This window comes from Heptranchias perlo, chromosome 28 (assembly GCF_035084215.1).
Source record: "Heptranchias perlo isolate sHepPer1 chromosome 28, sHepPer1.hap1, whole genome shotgun sequence".
NCBI lineage: Eukaryota > Metazoa > Chordata > Chondrichthyes > Hexanchiformes > Hexanchidae > Heptranchias > Heptranchias perlo.
Window position 1 is genome coordinate 21128212 of NC_090352.1, and position 23550 is coordinate 21151761.

General features: G+C 41.8%; 1 protein-coding gene across 6 annotated transcripts in view; it reads right to left on the bottom strand.

Moving 5' to 3' along the window:
• Window positions 1–23550, bottom strand: part of LOC137344912 (rab effector Noc2-like) — a 162086-nt gene that overhangs the window by 42636 nt on the left and 95900 nt on the right. For all 6 annotated transcript variants that reach the window (XM_068008192.1, XM_068008187.1, XM_068008191.1 and 3 more), the window contains one exon: window positions 18621–18707. In XM_068008192.1, the coding sequence (XP_067864293.1) occupies window positions 18621–18707 (87 nt within the window). The remainder of the gene's footprint in view (window positions 1–18620; window positions 18708–23550) is intronic.

Sequence of the window (23550 nt, forward strand, 5' to 3'; positions counted from 1 at the left end):
CACCCACTCAAAGCTCATCCTCAACTTACCTGCACTTACTCACCTCCCCAGTGCTCATCCCACCACTACCACTCAAGCCAATCCTCATACAATATCATGGCTCTGTCTCATATTCACCTCTGATGCATCTCTTTCACGGTCAACCTCATCCAAACCAATGCATTCAGCGGTTGGCCATGTCACCATCCCTCACTCACACGTCTCTACTTTCTCCCCTTGTAGAAGAGAGCCTAGAATGCAAGGGAGAGGGCCGCTACAACAAGTCGTCCTCACGGACGCAGAGCAGGAGGCTCTTGAAGCGAGCCGCACCCTCAAGTGCTTATCAGTTGGGGACGCCGAGACTGCAACCCGACAAACGGCGGGTGACAGAACTTTAACATTTAGCACTCAATAGCAAATGATGTTAACGTGCCTTGCCATCTTCAGCACCTCAACATCTGTCGCCATGCTTAATATTGCCTTCTATTCTCTCACAGGGCCTTCAGCGACCGCCGTCACGGCGGAGGGCGATTCCTCAGAGGACCTGTCGGCCTCTGAGGGTGCAGCGTCACATCTGAGCGAGCCCATCCACCAACACAGATACACACACCTCGGTGGGTCCCTGTCCTCACCTAGTTGGGGTCCCACATGGTGAGTCACCACACACATGAGCACGAGCAGACACTGGTGGCAGGGGCAGCTGTGCAGAGTCCGCGTCGGTGGGAACACTCTTCTCCAGGCTCTGCTCAGTTGGATGCTGAACCCTGGAGGCCATCCTTTTAAAGGAGAATGATCGAGGGGCAGCAACACATTTGCGAGGTGCTGGAACAGGTGCCACGCGCACTCTCTACAATCGCGCAGAGGACGGAGGTGGAGCAGCCTTTGGAAGGGCCCTCACGGGCACCGAAACCCAGAGGGCGTAGGCCAAAAGCATCTAATCGGTCAGGGCATGAACAAGAGCAACCTGCCACTACCTCTGCTGCAGCAACAGGAGAAGCACCACGTAGGAGTAGTCGGAAGCGTAAGGCAAAGGTTTTGTGAGCACAAAGGGGATGCACAAGGGTGTCTGACAGTTTGTCATGTTTTTTTAAATTTATATTTGATTTTGGTTCAACTCACATTAAATATTATTATTGTCACCACTACTGCCACGTCTTGGCCATTCCTGACTGGCTTGTGCAATAAGTCCCTTTCATGAGGTTCACCATGAACACCCACACTTGATGCAACCCATTGGGTCACCCTACAGTGGGTGTATGTGTAGTTGCACGACTATTTTGTGCGGGTACCTGTGGCGCAGCACTGTGTTGTGGAGCTCCACGTGGCGGAGGTGGACGGTGTGCCTGGCGAGGCTGGTGATGTTGCTTGTCCTCGGATGAAGTGATGAATGCAGCCATGATGCCCCCCCATCCTGACGGTGTGAGTTTGAGGGGGTTCCGCAAAATAGGTAAATGTGTTTGCACAGCAGAGTTTAGGGTATAAATTAATAATTTTGAGTGGAAAGACAAAGGTGTTGCAGCCAAAACTTTGTCTGAAGTGACAGAGTGCCCAGCTGCAATAAATGAGGTATTCCCCCCAACTGTCAAAAAATCCTTTGCATCTCCCACTGGCTGCTGACTGAAACACATCTGCTCCAACAGGGAGTGTTTCCCACAGCACGGGAAAAACGCTGAGGATCCTTCAAAATTGCACCCCTGCCAAAATCGCCACTCAATGAGGTCTGTCAAGCACCTCAAATAGCTAAATAAGTATCTAAATTATCATCCTGCCGGCTTTAATTGCCAGTGGGAGTCCCGCATGCGGGAGCTGCGCGCGCACCTGAACGCGTCATTGGGGAACCCAGAAGTGAGCGGGTTGGAGCCGGACTCTGAACCCGCTCCGGGATTCCGCCATTTTCGGAGCCCCCCCACCCCCAATGCACCCGCTCGGCCATCCGAAAATCGGCCCCTATGACTGGAAACCTTACTGAATTGGGAGGGCAAAAAGGGGATATGAGATTGCTTTGGCAGATCAGGCAAAGGTGAATCCATAGAGCTTCTACAAATACATAAAGGGCAAAAGAGTAACTAGGGAGAGAGCAGGGCCTCTTAAGGATCAACAAGGTCATCTATGTGCGGAACCACAAGAGATGGGTGAGATCCTGAATGAATATTTCACATCGGTATTTACGGTTGAGAAAGGCATGGATGTTAGGGAACTTGGGGAAATAAATAGTGATGTCTTGAGGAGTGTACATATTATAGAGAGGGAGGTGCTGGAAGTCTTAACGCGCATCAAGGTAGATAAATCTCCGGGACCTGATGAAATGTATCCCAGGACGTTATGGGAGGTTAGGGAGGAAATTGCGGGTCCCCTAGCAGAGATATTTGAATCGTCCACCGCTACAGGTGAGGTGCCTGAAGATTGGAGGGTAGCAAATGTTGTGCCTTTGTTTAAGAAGGGCGGCAGGGAAAAGCCTGGGAACTACAGACCAGTGAGCCTGACATCTGTAGTGGGTAAGTTGTTAGAGGGTATTCTGAGGGACAGGATCTACAGGCATTTGGAGAGGCAGGGACTAATTAGGAACAGTCAGCATGGTTTTGTGAGAGGAAAATCATGTCTCACGAATTTGATTGAGTTTTTTGAAGGGGTAACCAAGAAGATAGATGAGGGCTGTGCAGTAGACGTGGTCTACATGGACTTCAGCAAAGCATTTGACAAGGTACCGCATGGTAGGTTGTTACATAAGGTTAAATCTCATGGGATCCAAGGTGAGGTAGCCAATTGGATACAAAATTGGCTTGACGACAGAAGACAGAGGGTGGTTGTAGAGGGTTGTTTTTCAAACTGGATGCCTGTGTCCAGCGGTGTGCCTCAGGGATCGGTGCTGGGTCCGCTGTTATTTGTTATTTATATTAATGATTTGGATGAGAATTTAGGAGGCATGGTTAGTCAGTTTGCAGATGACACCAAGATTGGTGGCATTGTGGACAGTGAAGAAGGTTATCTGGGATTGCAACGGGATCTTGATAAATTGGGCCAGTGGGCCGATGAATGGCAGATGGAGTTTAATTTAGATAAATGTGAGGTGATGCATTTTGGTAGATCGAATCGGGCCAGGACCTACTCCGTTAATGGTAGGGCGTTGGGGAGAGTTATAGAACAAAGAGATCTGGGAGTACAGATTCATAGCTCCTTGAAAGTGGAGTCACAGGTGGATAGGGTGGTGCAGAAGGCATTCAGCATGCTTGGTTTCATTGGTCAGAACATTGAATGCAGGAGTTGGGATGTCTTGTTGAAGTTGTACAGGGCATTGGTGAGGCCACACTTGGAGTACTGTGTACAGTTCTGGTCACCCTATTATAGAAAGGATATTATTAAACTAGAAAGAGTGCAGAAAAGATTTACTAGGATGCTACCGGGACTTGATGGTTTGACTTACAGGGAGAGGTTAGACAGACTGGGACTTTTTTCCCTGGAGAGTAGGAGGTTAAGGGGTGATCTTATAGAAGTCTATAAAATAATGAGGGGCATAGATAAGGTCGATAGACAAAATCTTTTCCCAAAGGTAGGGGAGTCTATAACGAGGGGGCACAGATTTAAGGTGAGAGGGGAGAGATACAAAAGGGTCCAGAGGGGAAATTTTTTCACTCAAAGGGTGGTGAGTGTCTGGAACGAGCTGCCAGAGGCAGTAGTAGAGGCGGGTACAATTTTGTCTTTTAAAAAGCATTTGGACAGTTACATGGGTAAGATGGGTATAGAGGGATATGGGCCAAGTGCAGGCAATTGGGACTAGCTTAGTGGTATAAACTGGGCGACATGGACATGTTGGGCCGAAGGGCCTGTTTCCATGTTGTAACTTCTATGATTCTATTCTATGAATTGCCTAAAATCTCATCCTCAATTTCATGGTCACTATTTGATGGCCTATATGGTACTTCCAATATAACAGATCCCGTATTTTTTCTTAATTCAACCAAGACCGACTCTGCCTGAGCCCCACCATCAATAAGGAACTTTCTTCCTATGATATAATCATGTCCTCAATTAATAATGCCACCCATCTTCCTCATTTCCTTCTCTAATTAGGTGAGACACAGTGCACAGTGAGTAGCAGCATCTCATGATGGCAGAGGAGGAACAGGAACCTGCTGCCTGGATAGCCACAAATTCCTCTTTGAGTGGTGACAGTGGACAGCTATATCATTCTGCTGTTACAATTCATTATCCCCTTACTTATATATTGAAACAAGGCCGTCATGCAAAATATGTGAAATCAGTCTACATGGGCTACGAAATGGTATAATGGTTGGATTCCTGGAATGAACGGGCAGAATTGCATGCTGCTGAATTCTATGGTTCTTGCCTGAACTGTACCATCAGAATGATCCCAACGCCCAGAAATTTCCTCTATTAGAACCAGGGATTTTCTGATAGATGGTATAAAAATCAGCCATAAAACTCAACAGTACAGAAATTGAAAATTGCTGCTTTTAAAAGAATAAAAGAGGCTCAGGCTTTTGAATTCTATTACACAGATTGTAGTTTAATGGACCATCTTTTGATGGGTTTTGAGCAGCATTTTCCTTTTAAATGCCACTTAAAAGAGCTCCCAATCTGAGGTGCATCTAAACGATTGTTTATTGCAGGGATTTCAGGTTCTTACAGGAGATGAAAAGACAGCAATGTTAGAACAGTCTCCAAGGAAAACACGTCATTTGCAAAGAAAGGACAGCGTTTAAAAAAAATAGGAAGGGAAATGGTACAATTCTTTATGTGCATTACAGGACATCAAAAAGTGGAGATGAGATAGAGATGAAGATGTGCACAGAGTTCAGAGATATATGAAAGACTAACAGGGCAATAATAGAGATTTTAACCATCTCAAGATAGACTGGAATAAAGATAATCCACATGATTAAAGTGCAGGACACTTTTTACAATCCATCCAGGACCAAAAGGGCCATCCAGGACCAAAGGGGAAGGAAGAATAGCTTGATTTAGTTCTGGGAAATAAAGTAGGGCAAATAACTGATGGGAGAATAGGAGAACAAAAAGGAAATTGTGATCACAAGGCAGTTGGGTTCAATGTAAAAACAGAAAAAGATAATCTAGCGTCAAAGAAGAGGGCATTAGAGTGGAAAAAGGGTAAAGTTCAGCGAGATAAAAGGGAATCTGGCCCAAATTAACTGGGCAGAGAACTTAACAAGTCAACAGATCAGCAGTGGGAAATCTCCAAATGTGAGATGCACAGAGCACAAAATAAGATAAAAAAGGTGCACAAAAGGATAAATAGAGAAATTAAAAGAAACCAAATCTTAAAAGGGAGGCATATGATAAAGTTTAAGGCTACCAATACAACAGGTAATCATGAGAAATACAGAAAATGTAGTAGGGAACTGAAAAGGAAGATTAGAAGGGCTAGAAGAGAATATGAAAAAAAGGCAAGCAGATAATATAAAAGGAAATAGTAATGTCTTTTACAAGCATATAAAAAGTGAAAGAACAGTTAGGGAGGGGTTAGGACCACTCAGGGATGAAGCCTGCAATCTAACTGTGGGAGGACGAAGCTATGGGGGAGATATTAAATAAATATTTTGCATGGGTTTTTACAATTGATAGTGGAAGCGAGAATATCAGCAGATTATAGCAGGATATTATCTCAGCCCCAGGACATTGCTGCAGGAGTTCCTCAGGGCAATGTCCTTGGCCCAACCATCTTCAGCTGCTTCATCAATGACCTTCCCTCCATCAGGTGGTCAGAAATGGGGATGTTCGCTGATGATTGCATAGTGTTCAGTTCCATTCGCAACCCCTCAGATAATGAAGCAGTCCGAGCCCGCATGCAGCAAGACCTGGACAACATCCAGGCTTGGGCTGATAAGTGACAAGTAACATTCGCGACAGACAAGTGCCAGGCAATGACCATCTCCAACAAGAGAGAGTCTAACCACCTCCCCTTGACATTCAACGGCATTACCATCGCCGAATCCCCCACCATCAACATCCTGGGGGTCACCATTGACCAGAAACTTAACTGGACCAGCCATATAAGTACTGTGGCTACAAGAGCAGGTCAGAGGCTGGGTATTCTGCGACGAGTGACTCACGTCCTGACTCCCCAAAGCCTTTCCACCATCTACAAGGCACAAGTCAGGAGTGTGATGGAATACTCTCCACTTGCCTGGATGAGTGCAGCTCCAACAACACTCAAGAAGCTCGACACCATCCAGGACAAAGCAGCCCGCTTGATTGGCACCCCATCCACCACCCTAAACATTCACTCCCTTCACCACCAGCGCACAGTGGCTGCAGTGTGTACCATCCAGAAGATGCACTGCAACAACTCGCCAAGGCTTCTTCTACAGCACCTCCCAAACTCGCGACCTCTACCACCTAGAAGGACAAGAGCAGCAGGTACATGGGAACAACACGACCTGCACGTTCCCCTCTAAGTCACGCACCATCCCGACTTGGAAATATATCGCCGTTCCTTCATCGTCGCTGGGTCAAAATCCTGGAACTCCCTTCCTAACAGCACTGTGGGAGAACCTTCACCACACGGACTGCAGCGGTTCAAGAAGGCGGCTCACCACCACCTTCTCAAGGGCAATTAGGGACGGGCAATAAATGCCACCTTGCCAGCGACGCCCACATCCCATGAACAAATTTTTAAAAATGGAACAATTGTTAGAGCTAACTGTAGAAAACAACGTGAAATACTGAGACTGGTTCTACTAGAGCAGAGAAGACTGGAGAGATATAATAAAAGGGTTTTGATAGTTTTCCGTGTACACCTTATTTCCTCCAGCTGGGGAGTCAGTGTGGAGGAATCATAAATTTAAGATTATTACCAAGAGAGTAAGGAGAGAGGTTAGTAAAAATTGCTTTACACAGAGGATTATTGGAGCATGGATTGCTTTACCACAGGAAATAGGAGAGGTTGAGGTTATAGCATCTTTTAAGGGAAAATTGGATCAATATTTGAAGCAGAAGATGATACATGGCCATGGGGAGATAGCAGGGTAGTGGTAATAGTTTTTGAATGTTCTAGCAAAAATCCAGCACGATTGGCTAAATGGCTTCCTTCTGTGCTGTAAATGTCGATGGTTCTACGGTAAAGAAAGACAAAAGTAATTCTTTCGCAAATGTCACAACACATATCTATATTGAATGGAAATCTCAGATACATTTGATGTTGTATCCAATAATCTGCTCAGGCTCAGAGAGTTTTATAATTGAAAACTAAATATCCCTCAATTATTCAAAGTTTATTTTATTTGCAGATTTTTGGAAACATAGGATAGGAAACAAAAAAGGAATTTCTAGACACCGCAGAGAAATTACTCAAAACTATGGAAGATTAAAAAGAAACTGCAAATGCTGGCCCTTCTGACGCATTCCCAGTACAATAAGCCTGTAAGATAGTTTTAAAGATTGTATTATATTGAAACAAGGAGAACAGTTAAAAATAGGTGTTATCCTAATGTATTAGGATAAGAGGTATTTAAAGATGTGTTATGGTAGAAGGCAGGAGTGAGAGGCCACCAACGAGCATGGCAATAGATAGTGGTTATAAAAAAAAAACCTATAAATTAAGTTGTTGTACAAGCAAGAAACTAAGCTACTTGAGCTCCAAGAGACTGGTTGAGTGAAGTGGTTACAGAATGAGTTTGTACTAAAAGAGGAGGAGTTTGGTGCCAAGAAGGAATGGGCCTGCATTTACTATGCCAGGGCAGGTAAGCAAGAAAATTATTTCTAGATTTAGCACTTGTGAGTAGCACAGCATCCGGGAGTACCAAATTAGGGTGGGGGGGGAGGGGGAAGGGGGGGCGGCAGTACAGTCTGGTTGAAGCAGCTGAAGAATTACAGAAGAACCTACACAAGAGTCACAAGTCAGCAGAACTATGGCAGGTGATAGTCAATATAGACATCATTGCAAGGTCTTACACATTGGAAGACAAAATTGGGGACTTACTCCCAGATTGGCACAATTGATTAAATAAGTAACAGTAGATTCAAGTTTGACCATGTTGTCTTTGCAGATCAGCAATTAACAAAGTAAATAGAATTCTGAGCTATATTGCCAAATCAGGAGAGTCTATCTGAGGCCATGCTGAAGCCACACAGTGCTCTGTTCAGGCTACACCTTGATACGGTTTTCAGTTCTGTCCAAATGAATGTTGCCTGCAGTGTACAAAGGGATGGAAAATACATCTCGCACAATCTTGCTCCAGTTGATCAGTATTTCTGAGGCCATTAAGATAGGGGCTGGAGACTCCATGGATCTGATGAAACCTCACCCATGATTTATGTTACGGATGCTGATCTAGGTCCAGTATTACGGACCAAATTAGCAAAGGGTTGGGCTGTTTGTATTGAGAAGGCAAACTACTGTATTCTGCTGTACTATCTATTGCTACTGCCAATCTGTTCCTTTTAATAATCCTGTCCTGTAGCTTATAGCCTAAAACCCTGTGCAATGGAGTGTTTAAAGTATTGCTTCCCAAAGTCTAGGAGATCAAAAGAGGCTCATGACATGGTCAGTAAGCTAAATACAGTAACAACGGGAAGTGGCACACACAGGGCCAAAGTCAGGCCAAAAAACATCCAGAAGTTAACCAGGTGCCTCAAATGACAAACCAGCAACTAACCTGCAAGTAGTGGAGTAGTCCTTTAAATAGCACTGCTGAAGGGTCCTTCACATGGCAAGTGAGGCGCGGGGACAGCCCAATATCAGAAAGGGATCCTACAACAAACGCAGGCGTCTTATTGAAATATTTTAATAGGCGATGAATGCCTACGGAGAAGCCCGATCCAATGCGGTGAGCGGTGCACTTCTGGCTCATAATGAACACGTGCATCCCACCCACCGTATTGAATGCATCCTTTATGCACCTGAAAAACAGGCACGACACCATCGAATTTCTAGTCCCTTACGTCTCTAGCATTAATTCATTGAAACAATTCAAAATTAAACGAGCTTATGTTTAACTTTTCAACTTCTGCAGTCCAGTCACCCACCAGCTAGAAAACGTGCATAGACAAATGCAATAAATAAAACTGGAGTAATTAATCCAAGATATTACAACCTTCAGAATAAATTCATCCTACAATGGACAACAGAGACAAACATAGGACAATGTGCATACAACACATTAATTTCCTTTCTGGAATGTTTTCAAACTGTGAAACTCTGGACCTGATAATAACTCTGAGCTGGGAAGGGACGGGGTGGGGAGATGATTTGCGGATGGGAAACCCGGAAGTAAGGGTTTCCCGAAGGTCCTGCCGAATTTAACGGGTTTCATGAGGCCCAGGAAACCGACCTGCAGAAGTTAAAAATAAAACATTATTTAAAATGGAGGCACGCAGCCTCCTTGAAGTATTTACTGACCGACCCGCCTCCTGAGTGCGGATGGGTAGCCCGCTCCCCCGATCGGAACTGGGCAGGTTGGAGGCGGGTTTCCTGTTCTTTCATTTTTAACCCTCACACCCACCTCCACCCCCGTCCATGCTGGGGGATTAAAATTACCCCCATACACGTGTATCACTTTAAAAAAAGAAATCACTACCATGCTGAGTGGCACCTTTGGAGCCCAGAACCACTGTCCTGTGATTTTGATTGGCAGTAATTAGTTAGGCCGATTTACGAGCTGACCCTGGTTTTGGATTCCATGAATAGGAAGGATGCAACACATGAGAAGCAGGTCTGTCAGCTCTTTGATATACTTTATACATCCCCCGTCTTTCCTGTATAACACTTGTGTCACCATATTACTCTGTACCTGGATCCTGTTTAGACAAATGGTGCTCAGAAGATTCAGAAACCAGTGATGATATCACTGTATTTCAAATTATCATCCAGAAAAATAACAAATTTGTACACCTCCATAAATTCCTTCCCAAGTGTACTTTATTATGATAAACTTTGAAATGCAGCTGAGGATAAGAATTCTATTTAATAAGGAAAGCTGATGAGGTATCGTGCAGCTCTGTCAGATTTTCAAATGCATTCATTCTGCTCGACAGTGCAGCTTTATTATCGCTTCACTTCATGACAAATTTAGATATGCTGATTCAAATGCAAATTTGCTGAGCAGCTCCAAGAGAATTTTAATTACAGTGATAGCATCACTAATTATATGCAAAGTATAGCAATTCACAAAAATTGTTTCTCAACTCCTTTAGCATTAATGGACTACTGTGGTGTACTAGAATATGTCTGATTATAAAAATAGTTTCTTCTTACTAAATTTCCAAGTAATAAGCAGCACTAAATTCTAAAGGCACATTATGAGTACAATCTAATGTACAGATTGAATATGGTGTGCGTGTGGTGGTGTGCACGTGTTCTGAAATATTACCAAATTGGATATCTAAACCTGAATAATAAGAACCGTGGAATTAATTTTTGCAGGGTTAGAATTTGGGCTTTGAAAATCTAAACATATCATTATTTGTCCATAAGGTTCACTGATGTCAACAGAGCACAAGCATTGGGAAAACATCACATGTAATAGTTACCCAACTCGTTCAGTAACGTAACCACTACACAACCATACATTACGGGTGTAATGACTAGTAATAGAGAGGCCTGGACGAATAATCTAGAGAACACAAGTTCAAATCTCAACATGGCAGTTAGAGAATTTGAATTCAGTTTTTAAAAAGTAGGGAAATTTTTAAAAAGCTGGCATCAGTAAAATGACTATAATGTCCTTTAACACAGTGAAGTATATAGTTCTCTGCCCGTATTCGGAAACAACAAATACACAACTTTCTTTCTCACTAAACATGGTCTTGAAAGAGAGGTTTGCTTGCTGCAGCTACAATCTGGCCACCTGCCATTGGCCAAACTGGCACTCACTTTTGGCTATCGATTGCAAGATTTAATAACTGACTGCTCACTGAAGACTGGCTATGATCTGCCAGCAACAATAACTTGAATTTATATAGCACCTTTAACATAGTAAAATGTACCAAGGGACTTCACACAAGCTTAATCAGACAAAAAAATTGACACCGAGCCAAAGGAGGAGACATTAGGACAGCTTGGTCAAAGGACTGGTTTTAAGGAGCCAATATAATTCAGCAAGAAGTAGTCTCTGACCACAAGCGATCTGTCACAGAGGGTTCCAGCCAATCAACAGCCCTGTCCCCGTCTCAAAAAATCTCAGAAACAGCTGTCAAAGTCACTTCCCCAGACTGGTCCTATCCTTTGATTTGTGATCAGGTGACTTGTGAGCACTCTTGTAGAAGTCCTGACACAAGGCAGCACATAACGGCATCTGTCAAATATATTAGAACAAATAACCATTCATCAATGCATGGGAGCAGGCGCATGGGATCACCACCACCTGCACGTTTCCCTCCAAGTCACACACCAACCTGACTCGGAAATATATCACCATTCCTTCATTGTCACTGGGTCAAAATCCTGGAACTCCCTACCTAACAGCACTGTTGGAATACCTTCACTACATGGACTGCAGCAGTTCAAGAAGGCGGCACACCTTCTCAAGGGCAACTAGGGACGGGCAATAAATGCTGGCCTTGCTAACGATGCCCACATCCCCAGAATTAATTTTTTTTAAAACATTGAATGAAAGTGTTCTTTGAGAATGGCAAAAAAGCTGGTCATTGAATGCAATAGCTCTGGCTAATTGATACCTTAAAACTGAGGACAGTAGTAAGTTTATCAATTCGCATTTATGAAGAGCACAATGACCAACTCGTCTGGAAATGCAATCTGTTTTCCTTTCAGGAATATAGTGATTATGAAATAAAGCATCATTTTAGATCAATAGACACCAGTACCTCCAGCCACAAAATGTGTAAAATCTCTGCTTATGTATGAGCACGTCCTCTGAAGTGCATTTTTAGTATCTTTATTACTGGTTCAACGAATGAAAACAGCCTCAGAATCTCAAAACTTTTTGCCAAGGATGTAGTCAGTTCCACAATTTAAAAAAACAGAAAGCATTCAGGCAGCATTTATACATCAACTGCAAGATCAGTGACCATAAGACCATAAGAGATAGGAGCAAGGGTAGGTCATTCGGCCCCTCGAGTCTGGTCCGCCATTTAATGAGATCATGGCTGATCTGATTTTTACCTCAACTCCACTTTCCCACCCTTTCCCCAAATCCTTTGACTCCCTTGCTGATCAAAAATTTGTCCAACTCAGCCTTGAATGTATTCAATGACTCAGCCTCCACAGCTTTTTGGGGTAAAGAATTCCAAAGATTCACGACCCTCTGGGAGAAGAAATTCCTCCTCATTTCCGTCTTAAAGGGGCGACCCCTTATTCTGAGACTGTGCTCCCTAGTTTTAGATTCCCCCATGAGGGGTAACATCCTCTCAGCATCTACCCTATCGAGTCTCCTCAGTGGGAATAGGTTTCACTGCACACAGGTGCTGCAGCTATAGTGTAGGTACAGCCCAGTCTAAAGCCGAATGAGACTTCCTGACAGACAAAGAGAAACAATGCTTTGCCACAGAATCCACTGTGTTTTCTCAAATGAATTCAGATTTACCCTCAACTGTTGTTTGACAGCTACATCAATTGGGTTGACTCATTCTATTAAAACAGAAGCCTTTTTTCAGATGATAGTGTGTTCATGGACTGCTTTCTATTTTTATTAGACTAGAATTACAAAAATAAAATGCACCTATCCTAAGGTTATATCCTAAATTAAATTCTTTGCTAAATCAAAGCAAAGATGCTTCAGTTACTGTAGATAATATTCAGACCTTCATAACTTCCTTGTTCAAGTAACCTAGCAACAGGACAGGTTCTTTTGTGAAGGCTTGTACAAATACTGTATTTATAATGGCATAAAATATTTTGTAGTTACAAGGAAAAAAATCACTGAAATTCACATTTATCACAGGAATAACTGAAGAATGTTTATGATAATTCAAAATCTCACAAGGGTATTCATTTGGCGACCAAAATTAATTTGGTATTCCAAATGCAAACTGGAAATGCCGAACATGTCACTGGTTATCACTGCGATTCAGTGTTGCAATTCAATCTTTACCATTGAGACAAAAACAAAATCAGACAGCTTTCAGCAGTTCAATCACATTGCTTACTTAAATCAGAAACCTCAATACTGAGACCAAGAATGTGATACAACTCTCTCCATTTATTTAGCAGGATATGTTTCTGCTGCACGATAAGGGACTCCTATCCAGTTCTTGAAGAATGTTGTTGATATATGTTGCACTTTTGAAACGTTTTATAAATCTGGATCCATTATTGCACAGTGCATGTAATTGTGGATATACAATTTAAAAAAAAAATCTTGTGCATGAGTTGGCATGTTATAATAGAATTATGAATGCTGTACATGTTATATGACAATCTGTTGTGATTTTATGCATTTCAAAGTACTTTGTTGTTTATAAAGCCATTTTTCTTTTAGAAATATGATATAAAATTTATCTCTCAGCAACTGCCTCTAGCTAAGCACTTCTTGTTCATAACAACATAGAAATAGCAGCAGGAGTAGACCACATGGCCCCTCAAGCCTGCTCTGCCATTCAATCAGATCATGGCTGATCTTGGACTTCAACTTCACTTTTCCACCCGATCCCCATATCCCTTGATTCCCCCAGAGTCCAAAAATCTATCCATCTCAGCCTGGAATATATTCAATGACTTAGCATCCACAGCCCTCTGGGTAGAGAATTTCCAAGATTCATAACCCTCTGAGTGAAGAAATTCCTCCTCATCTCATTCTTGAATGGCCAACCCCTTATCCTGAGATTATGCCCCTTAGTTCTAGACACTCTAGTCAGGGGAAACAATCTCTCAGCATCTACCCGGTCAAGCCCCCTCATAATCTTACATGTTTCAATGAGATCACCTCTTATTCGTCTAAACTCCAGAAAGCCCATTCTACTCAACCTCTCTTCATAGGACAACCCTCTCATCCCAAGAATGGGATCCTAATCTAGTGAACCTTCATTGCACTGCCTCTAAGGCAAGTATATCCTTCCTTAGATAAAAAGACCAAAACTGTAAGCAGTACTCCAGGTACAGGGCATTGGCGAGACCTCACAACTGTAGTAAGACTTCCTTACTTTTGTGCTCCAACTCCCTTGCAATAAAGGCCGACATGCCATTTGCCTTCCTAATTGCTTGCTGTAGCTGCACACTAACTTTTTGTGTTTCTTGTACGAGGATATCCAAGTCTCTCTCAACACCAACATTTAATAGTTTCTCACCATTTAAAAAAAATGTTTTTCTATTCTTCCTACCAAAGTGAATAACCTCACATTTCCCCACATATCCTCCATCTGCCACCTTCTTGCCCACTCACTTAATCTGTCTATATCCCTTTGCAGACTCTGTGTGTCCTCCACACAGCTTACTTTCCCACCTAGCTTTGTATCGTCAACAAGCTGGGGTACATTGCACTCAGACCCTTCATCTAAGTCATTAATATAGATTGTAAATAACTGAGGCCCCAGCACCGATCCTTGTGGCACCCCACTAGTTACAGCCTGCCAGCCTGAGAATGGCCCGTTTATCCCTACTCTCTTTTCTGTCCTTTAACCAATCCTCTATCTATGCTAATACATTATCCCCAACCCCATGAGCCCTTACCTTGTGTAACAACCTTTTATGTGACATCTTACTGAATGCCTCTTGAAAATCCAAATATGCAACATCCACTGGTTCCCCTTTATCTACCCTGCTAGTTACATCCTCAAAAAAACTCTAATAAATTTGTCAAACACGATTTCCCTTTCACAAAACCATGTTGACTCTGTCTAATCATATTATGATTTTCTAAGTGCCCTGTTATTACTTCCTTATGGGCAACAAAGCCTGAAAAGTAAAACATTGTCAATGATAACGAGGAGCTTGTCCTATGGACAACAGGAGTCCAGGATGTCTGAACAGTATTAATGATATTCAGTTGCTTCCCTTTTGCTTTGGACCCACTTTGTATCAGCCTGACTTAAGCTTGTTCAACTGAGTAGGGTAGAAACATTGCATCACCATGTCATTTGACTAATTAGCAATAAAAGTTGGAGCTTGAGGCAGAAATAATAATATAACTTTGTTTTCAGTACAAAGACCAAGAATTCTGTATTGCGTTTGTTCCAGCTATTTCCCAAGTACCATTTGTGGGGAAACAGGAGGACAGGGATTCACATCTATGAATCCCCATGTGGCAAGTTACCACTCTCAGCCACCACTTAAGGAAACATGCACGGAGACCAGGGGGGTGATTTTAAACCCCAAGAACGGGTGGGTTGGGGGCGGGTGAGAGTTGAAAATAGTTGTTTTTTTGGATCACAACCGCAACATTTTCTGACTTTGCATTCCCAATGCAAAGCCTGTACTTTTCCGCGCCGAAGTTAAACCCGGAAATAAAGCCGAGTTGCGATCGCGGCCCAAAAAACAACTATTTTCAACTCCCACCCGCCACCAGCTCACTCGTTCTTGGGGTTTAAAATTACCCCCAAGATGTGCCCCAACAGGGCAGGACAGACTCCCCAGCTTGTTCATGCAGACATTTTAATGGATGGAGACCAGGCAGCAGGTCTCCACTGTTCTTGGTCAAGAAATGTGTACGTGCCATCTTCAAGAGTAGAAAACACTTATCTAAAATTAATTATAGCCCAAATTTGAAGAGAACAATTGAGATTTAAATATTGAATACAGGGTATATCATTTGTAAGAGAGTCTACAAAATTTTTGAGAAAAATGCATATTTTGTACAGAAATATATTAAAAAAGCAGTAAATACTGCTTGTTTTAAAAGATGATCCACATAAAATAACTTTTTTTCCATATTACAAGACAAGAATTAAACGTGTAAACCAAGCAAAAGAAAGTTTATAAATACTGTCTGCATTGAAAAGATAAGAGGTTTGTTAGATCTGAAACTGTATTAATGATCCAGTACCCATTTATTACAATAATGAATCTTTGATGCTATTTTGCCAAATTGTTTAATGATAACAAAGATGTTATTTGTGGTTTCTGCTGTTTTGAATAATCACCATAATTGATTTTCTATACTTTGAAAAACACTGGAATTTTGTTCTGAACAATGTTGATGAGTGACAGAAATGGAGTATAAAAAAGCATTTCTCTCTGCATCTAGATTTTTAATATAGATACATATTTCATCTACAATTATTTTACATTGCTCACCAGTGTCAAGGCTCAATGGTTTCCACAACTAGTAAGTTGAAAATAGCAGTAAATGTTTAGCTGGAAGCACACTGCAGCTATGATAAGTTTATTTACCATTTTAAGATAAGTGTGAACAGGCCCACAGCTTTGGTGGAGCAGCATAAAAATGTATAATCGCAGTATTCTAACATAATCTCTCACCTTCCTCTCTCTCTGACCTTTCTCTGTTTCACCCTAGTTGCTCCATCACTAATCCCCTCTCTTTGACCCCAATCATTTTCTCTCTCTGTCCACAGTCTGCCTGTCTCTCTCCCTCTCTAACCACCACTGTCTCTCTCCCTCTCTCACCACAATCTCTCTCCCTCTCTCATCTCTTTCTCTCACACAGTCATCCCAGTGTCTCTCCCATACCCCTTTAGCTCTCACTCCAGTCTCTCTCTACTCCTTCATTTTCAAAGGTTTATAGAACGCAACATATGTTCAACAAGCGTGTAATCAGAACACATTTTTTCTCTCTTACATATACATAACCTCTGTTTCTTAAAAAAACATCAGGCTTTTAAGAGAGGCTGAAGCCTTAAGTAAAAACATGAATGAGGGCGTTAGATGACACAAAAGGCAATTCAATCAATAAATTTAATCATGTTATTGTGAAATAAATAATTTTCAATTTTTAAAATTTTATTTAAACCCATATTTAGGGCATTAGAAATTTTAATTAATTATAGAGGAAAGAAATATGGTGGCTGAACAATTTTTCAGAAAGCATTTTGAGATAATTATGGCCATCGGGTGGCCAGATTGAACAAGCACAAGGCGATATGCTCTTATTATAAAATGGCAGCATTTTAGCATTGAAAATACCTATCACAGAACCATTTATAAGAGTAATATGTGCTTACAATATCAGTTTCAATGAAAAGTATGCCCAATGGACCAAATTTAATATTTAACAGATTCCTCTACAATTATTCTCATAAACATGAAGCTAAAGCTGAACCAGTATATATTAGCAAAAGGTCATGGTCTTGAATTTCTTTTGCGCCCGAACCTAGAAATTAGTTTGCACCTGAAAATGTGCTCCCTGAATACTCACTGCGGATATGGCCCCCTCCTCATCCCTCTTATTGCAGCTGCTCCTGCTGTCTTCCTTGTTGCTCCCCCTAGTCCTCTAGCCCCGAAGGCAGCCCTACAAGACCACCCATGACTGCAGTCAAACTATCTATGAGGCAGCCAACAACAGTGCAATACCAGCAAATCATCTTTGCACACAAAGTGAACTTTCCAGAGTGATAAAACACACCAAGAAACAGCCAGAAGTTAACCTGCAGCCTGAAATAACAAACCAGCAACTAATTTGTTAGCTATGCATGCGAGGGGTAATTCCTGCCCGTTAGTTCCACATGTTGCTGGGCGAGTTCAGCATGTGGCGAGTCAGGCACTGAGGCATACCAAAACATTTAAACAACTTATTCACTCCTTTAAATTCTGCTGGCGTGAGCTTTTGACGCCACCGGAGAAGCCCGATCTAATATGGTGGACAGTGCTCTTCTGGACGGAAAAGTGCACTGCGCAATTGAATTTCTAGGCCCATAACTTGAAAACAACATGGTCCTTCCAGATGTTTCAAGTTTTAACAGTTTGGGAATATTACTGAATATTGATGCTTTCTAAAAGCTATTTGACCAAAGATGATATTTTGTAGATGAATTAATGTTAAACTCACAATTTCATATTCATTATGAAATGCAAGCTTACAATTTCATATTCATTATTAAAAACTTGCTTCTTCAGATCATTCATAAAAGTGCTCTATCCTTTGTCCTAGATGTTTGATTTCTTATTTAATGAAAGTATACAATTAAAAACATTAGGTTTTAATTTCTGTAAGTATTCCTCAATTGCATTGACCTGTGTTTTTTTTTCATCTCCATGATTATGTTTGGTAAGAAAATCCAAGAACGAGAAAAGTCATTTTGGTTGATAGAACCTATCCCTCTGGTATGCCAACTTTTGCCTTATAGTATTGGGCTATATTTCAAACATTTTTTAAAAAAATCTCTCTTACCCTACATGTCAGATTTCAAACATTTATCACTCTGAGTAACGAAGTTCTTCCTAATATGTTTTCAACTTTTTTTTCACTAATTTAAATTCATATCCTCTAGTACTTTTCTGGCTTACATCAAAGTAATATTCTTACTTTATTTATTTTTTCTATATCATTAAATATATATTTCTCAGTTATTTCCCCTGCCTCTAACCATCTTTCTTTCTAGGCTGTAGACCTACAGCTTCTTTAATCTTTCCTCATACCTCATATTCCTTTGCACTTGGAATCAATAATGTTGCTCTTCTCTTTACTCTCTGCCATACATTTGTATGTTTTTTTGTGGCCTGCTTTATAATGAGTGCAAGTACAAAAAACACTAACTCGAGTCCAGTTTAAAGAAGGATACTGCAGCTCTGCAACATTCCACAATTTCTGTAACCTTACCTCTCTTCCTTCACTGCATAATTTGCAAAGCCAAACGGGTCTCCGCTGGCTCCCAAGTGTTTCAATTCCACACTTTACGCAGACCTTCTGTAAAAAAAGAAAATTCAGACACAGTCAGTTATCAAATTAGCACTGAGACTCATCTTCCACTTTAGCCAGCTATTGACAGTTACTTCATTGTTCAACAAAATACAGTTTTAATTAGTGAAATGAAGTTTAATCCTTTGACAGTGTTGTGGGTGATTGTATTGACATCATGGCTTTGATGGAAACTTGGCTCACAAGTGGCAATGACTTGTCCCTTACTGAAGCCTCCTCACTCGGCTGTACTTTCCACCATCTGCTCTGCCCAATCACCATGATGGCGGTGTGGGTCTCATCACCAATACATACCTTGGTCTCTCCCCTGACTCCCTTTGTACCTTCTCCTCCTTCCAGTACCTCACCTTGTTCCATCCCTCTTGCTACTCCTTTAAAATTCTCATTCTCTACCATCTCCAAGCTCCACCATGATTTTCTCACCAAAATATCCTCTCTCCTTTCCTCCCTCAGCCTCTGCACCGAGAAACTACTTATCCTGCGTGATTTCAATCTCCAGCTCAGCTCAACTCACCTTTAATTCTCTCTTGAAGTTCACTGCCCTCCTGTCCTCCCTTACCCTTTACCTCCATATTCACTCTCCTGCGCATATTCATGGCCACACCCTTGACCCTACCTTCTCAGGTGACCTCTCTACTTCCATCATCTCAATTTCAGACTAGGCCATCTGCAACCACTTCCTTGTATCCCTCCCCAGCCACATCGTCCTGCCACCTTCCAATCCCACTTACGCCTGCCTCTGCCCCTGGGATAAATTCTCCCCTAAGTCATTTACAACTGAGCTTTCAAATTTCCAACTGTCTACCACTGGACTCTCCATTTGCCATGACAATTCTACATGCAGCAGAGCTGCTCAATCACTCGTTTTCCTCCACCTTAATGCCCTTGTCCCCATTAAAGCCCTTACTCACTCCCCTCTGGTCACTTTCCTTGGTATGGTCCCCAGCTTTGCTCCCACAAGTCCAAGGGGCACAGACTTGAGGGTATCTGGCGCATGACTGGATTCGTCATCCATCTCCAGATCAAGCACTATTGAGCCTTGCTCTCCTCTGCCAAAATCACTCCAGGATCATCCTGGAAAGCAAAGATAACTCCTGGCTTCTTTTCCCCATTTTCAACCGTCTCCTTAAACTGCACTTCCCTGCCCTCTCCACCCGCACCTTCAACAAGTGCGAGTAGATCACGGACTTCTTTGTCACTAAGATCGAGACCGTCTGTTCGGCTGTCTCCTCCCATCCACTTATCCACCAAGTCAAACATCCCCCAAGGTTCCCCCTGCCCTAGCCCTGAACCCACATCTTTCTCTAGTTTCTCTCTGATCTCCCTTTATGCCCTCTCCAATCTCATCTTATCCATGACACCCACCTCATGCTCTCTTGATCCTGTTCCCAGTAAACAGCTGGCCATCCAGCTTTCCTTCCTAGCCCCCATGTCAGCTGACATTATAAATGGTTCCCTCTCCTCAGGTACTGTACCCCTCCCTCTCAAAACCACCAAGATCACCCCTGTCCTCAAAAAAAAAACACCCTTGACCCCTTTGTCCTTGCAAATTACCATCCCGTCTCCAACCTCCCTTTCCTCTCCAAAGGCATTGAATGTGTTGTTACCCCCCAAAAATATGTCCATCTTTCCCACAATGCCATGCTTGAATTTCTCTAGTCAGGTTTCCTTAAAACACACATCTTTGACCAAGCTTTTAGTCATCCCTCCTAATATCTCCTCCTTTGGCTTTGTGTCAATTTTTGTCTGATTATGTTTCTGTGAAGCACATTGGGATATTTTTCGATGTTAAAGTTGCTTTATAAATGCTGTTGTTGTTTGTTACTGATCTGTATGCTGCTTTATACATTTGATTTTTCAGAAGATTTATTTTGGAAAGATAAACTGTAAATTATTAGAGGTCATGGTGATTAATAAAGAAAAGTCTATTTCTTCCATAGTATGTGCTGAGACTACTCAATCAAGCCCAGAAAATCATCAAAAGGTTCAAGATTTCAAATTCTTTCTTTTAACAACAGTATCGAATCAAACATTACGTGATGCATATGTTCTATAGGCCCACTGCATATTGAGTTTTATTCATTTTGCCCAGCAATAGATTTGTTGTTTCAAGGCTATTCAGGAGCTTTGACACAATGAGCATTTTACAATGTACAAGAGGGCACCACTTCTGTGCAAATCAATAGGTTATGGAATTCACACTGCCAAATTAGCATGCATGAAGCCATGGTTAAGGTCAAGAAAATCTGTCTCATCAATTTGGCCACATTAATAACAAACAGAGGGCAAAACATCAGTTACCATTGTTTGTGGGAACTTGCTCCAGAAATAAATGTTGACTGATTAATATATATGTTAACTTATTGGGAAACAAGGACCCACATGATCTGCAGTAATTCATAGGGGTAATATCATTCCAACTATACATATAGGGCCAATTTTACCATTTCCCCAGACTCAAAAGTCAGGAAAAGGGACAGAGACTGGTTTTGCCAAAGTCCGTTGTCCTTGGATTTCCAGATCTTCCCTGGGGGAGAGGGGCATGGCGGTGGTGGAGCTGGGGTTGCATCTGCAGTATGTGCAAGTCATCCAATGAATCTCTGGTGAGGTGGGGAGGCATTCCACCTCCCACCTCAATTTCCTGCTATAACACTCACTGAGCACCCCAGTGCAGGAGCACCCAGCACTATGGCTTGCCACCAGACACCTAACCCGATCTCAGTGGTCCAACACGCAGCTGCAAGGTTTCATGCCCCTCACCTGCTTAAATTGCCCGTCCCGTGTTAATGGCCCAGAGTAGAAAATACCTGTCCAGTGCAGGGGCAGAGGGGCTCCAGGAAAATCATCCCTTATGTCTCCCCCTGCCTTGCCTTCAACAAATATGAAAGAGCAAAGAGCTAATCATGGTGCATTGTCATTCATGACCAAGAGATTGCTTTACAAGGTTAATTTTAACTGATAGTGAGCATTGTTTATATTTACACACACCAAAATTTAAATTAATTGCAACTTCAACTTCAAAGTAGAATAGATTGAATTAGGAATCAGTTATGAACCTGGAGAGATTTGTTTAATTGCAGGTTTGGTTTTGTGGTTTTTGGTCCCAAATGAAAAAAATGTGTTTCATTCCCCTTTTCATAAGACTCCTATGTAATTTGTCATGGGGTTCTATGAGGGGAACCTTGAGTGTTGACTATTAGCTACTAGTGGAATCAAAGTTGCTCCTACCTCTGGTTTCTCCCCTGCGAATGCCTCCCCCATCTTATTCAACCTCAGTTTCCCTTCTTTGCCTGATCCTTAAATAAATCTTTTCATGTGGTCAGACATCACATGATCAAACCTCCAGGAATACCTCCAGCCAGAGTTACCAATCCTGTCTAGTTCCTACCATTTGGAACCCATTCATAAACCTCTTCACCTTGTTAATTCCCTTCCTGCCTGCAAAAGCCCCATAAGACCTATGTTTCGACCATTTAAATGGGTTAATACCTCCACTAAAACAATGAACAGTGGAATGTCTATGAAAGCATTAACATCACCAATAATGTCTAAGCTGTAAAGTTTAATTATACTCTTGAAGGAATGTTGCAAGTTAGTGCAGAAATGACTAACATTTAAAGATTAAAACAATAAGTAATCCATGTAGATCTAGTTTATTACAATGGCATAATGTCCCACATCCATTTCCCTTCATGGTTCAAGGGTCGGTACTGATGTCACATTCTGCCTGACTTCTCATCGTTTCTCTCCAACCTAATCCCCAACAGAACTGGGGATCTGTCAATTCTTGTTGTTCTTGGTGATACTGCGATAAGTTGAGAGGGGTGTGCGCTAAGGAATGGGATATTTCCAAACCTTACATAAGCAGTACCTGTGTCAAGTACTCCCAGAGCAGTTATAGTATGGGGTAGATGCAAAGATTGCTCTGAATCCACCATTACATTCAGGAAAATCACCCCCTATCCCCAGTGTGACATTTCCATTTCACACATCAGCAATCCTTATGGCTTCTTTGAGTGAAATTTCCAATTATGGTTAGTTTTGTGCTGTGGACCGGTACTAAAACACATCTTACATTTAGAACCCTTACAGATATGAGAAAGAGCAGACTTTTTTTTCTCATCGGCGTGGTTTGGTTTCAAACCAAGATGCTAGAAGTGAAAGAATAGTGTACTGACCCACCATAGAATTCTGTCCTCCTGGCCCGATTTATTTTTTTAAACTTTAATTGCAAATAATAAAAGTGCCTCATTTAAATAAAAGGTTGGTAAGTGGTTTATTAAGAATAAAATGAGGTCTAGCTCTTAATTTCATAGTAATACTTTTAGGGTAAGTGCTAAAACTGACATCCAGAGCAAACTACTAAGCCCCTCAGCAGTTACAACAACTGAAAACTAAATATTAAGTATTAGAAATGCCAAATCTGCAAATCCAAAACAAAGTTTTATAATCTAATTTCTCATCATAGTGTAAAAAAATATAAAATCATTAGTGAAGGCAATATAGGCAAGCAACTGATTTCCTGCTCATCACATATAAATTAGCACCTATGTCAATTTTTAATTCACTTGAAACATTTGAGGGACACTAAATGTTCTTGGGGGAAAGAAAAGAAAATTGAAGACACTTAACTTCAAAATCACCTCAATCAGTAAGTGCAATTCTGTCCTCTACTTTAAAAGTAACAGCTGCACTCATTGCTTAATTAACTTTGCAGGACTTGAATGCAGGCTCCCACTGGTTGTTAAGTGCCATTTTGAACAGAGAGATCAAATTATAAGTTACAAAATAATCACCAGCATGTGTTCATTGTGCTTCAGCAGACAGATGT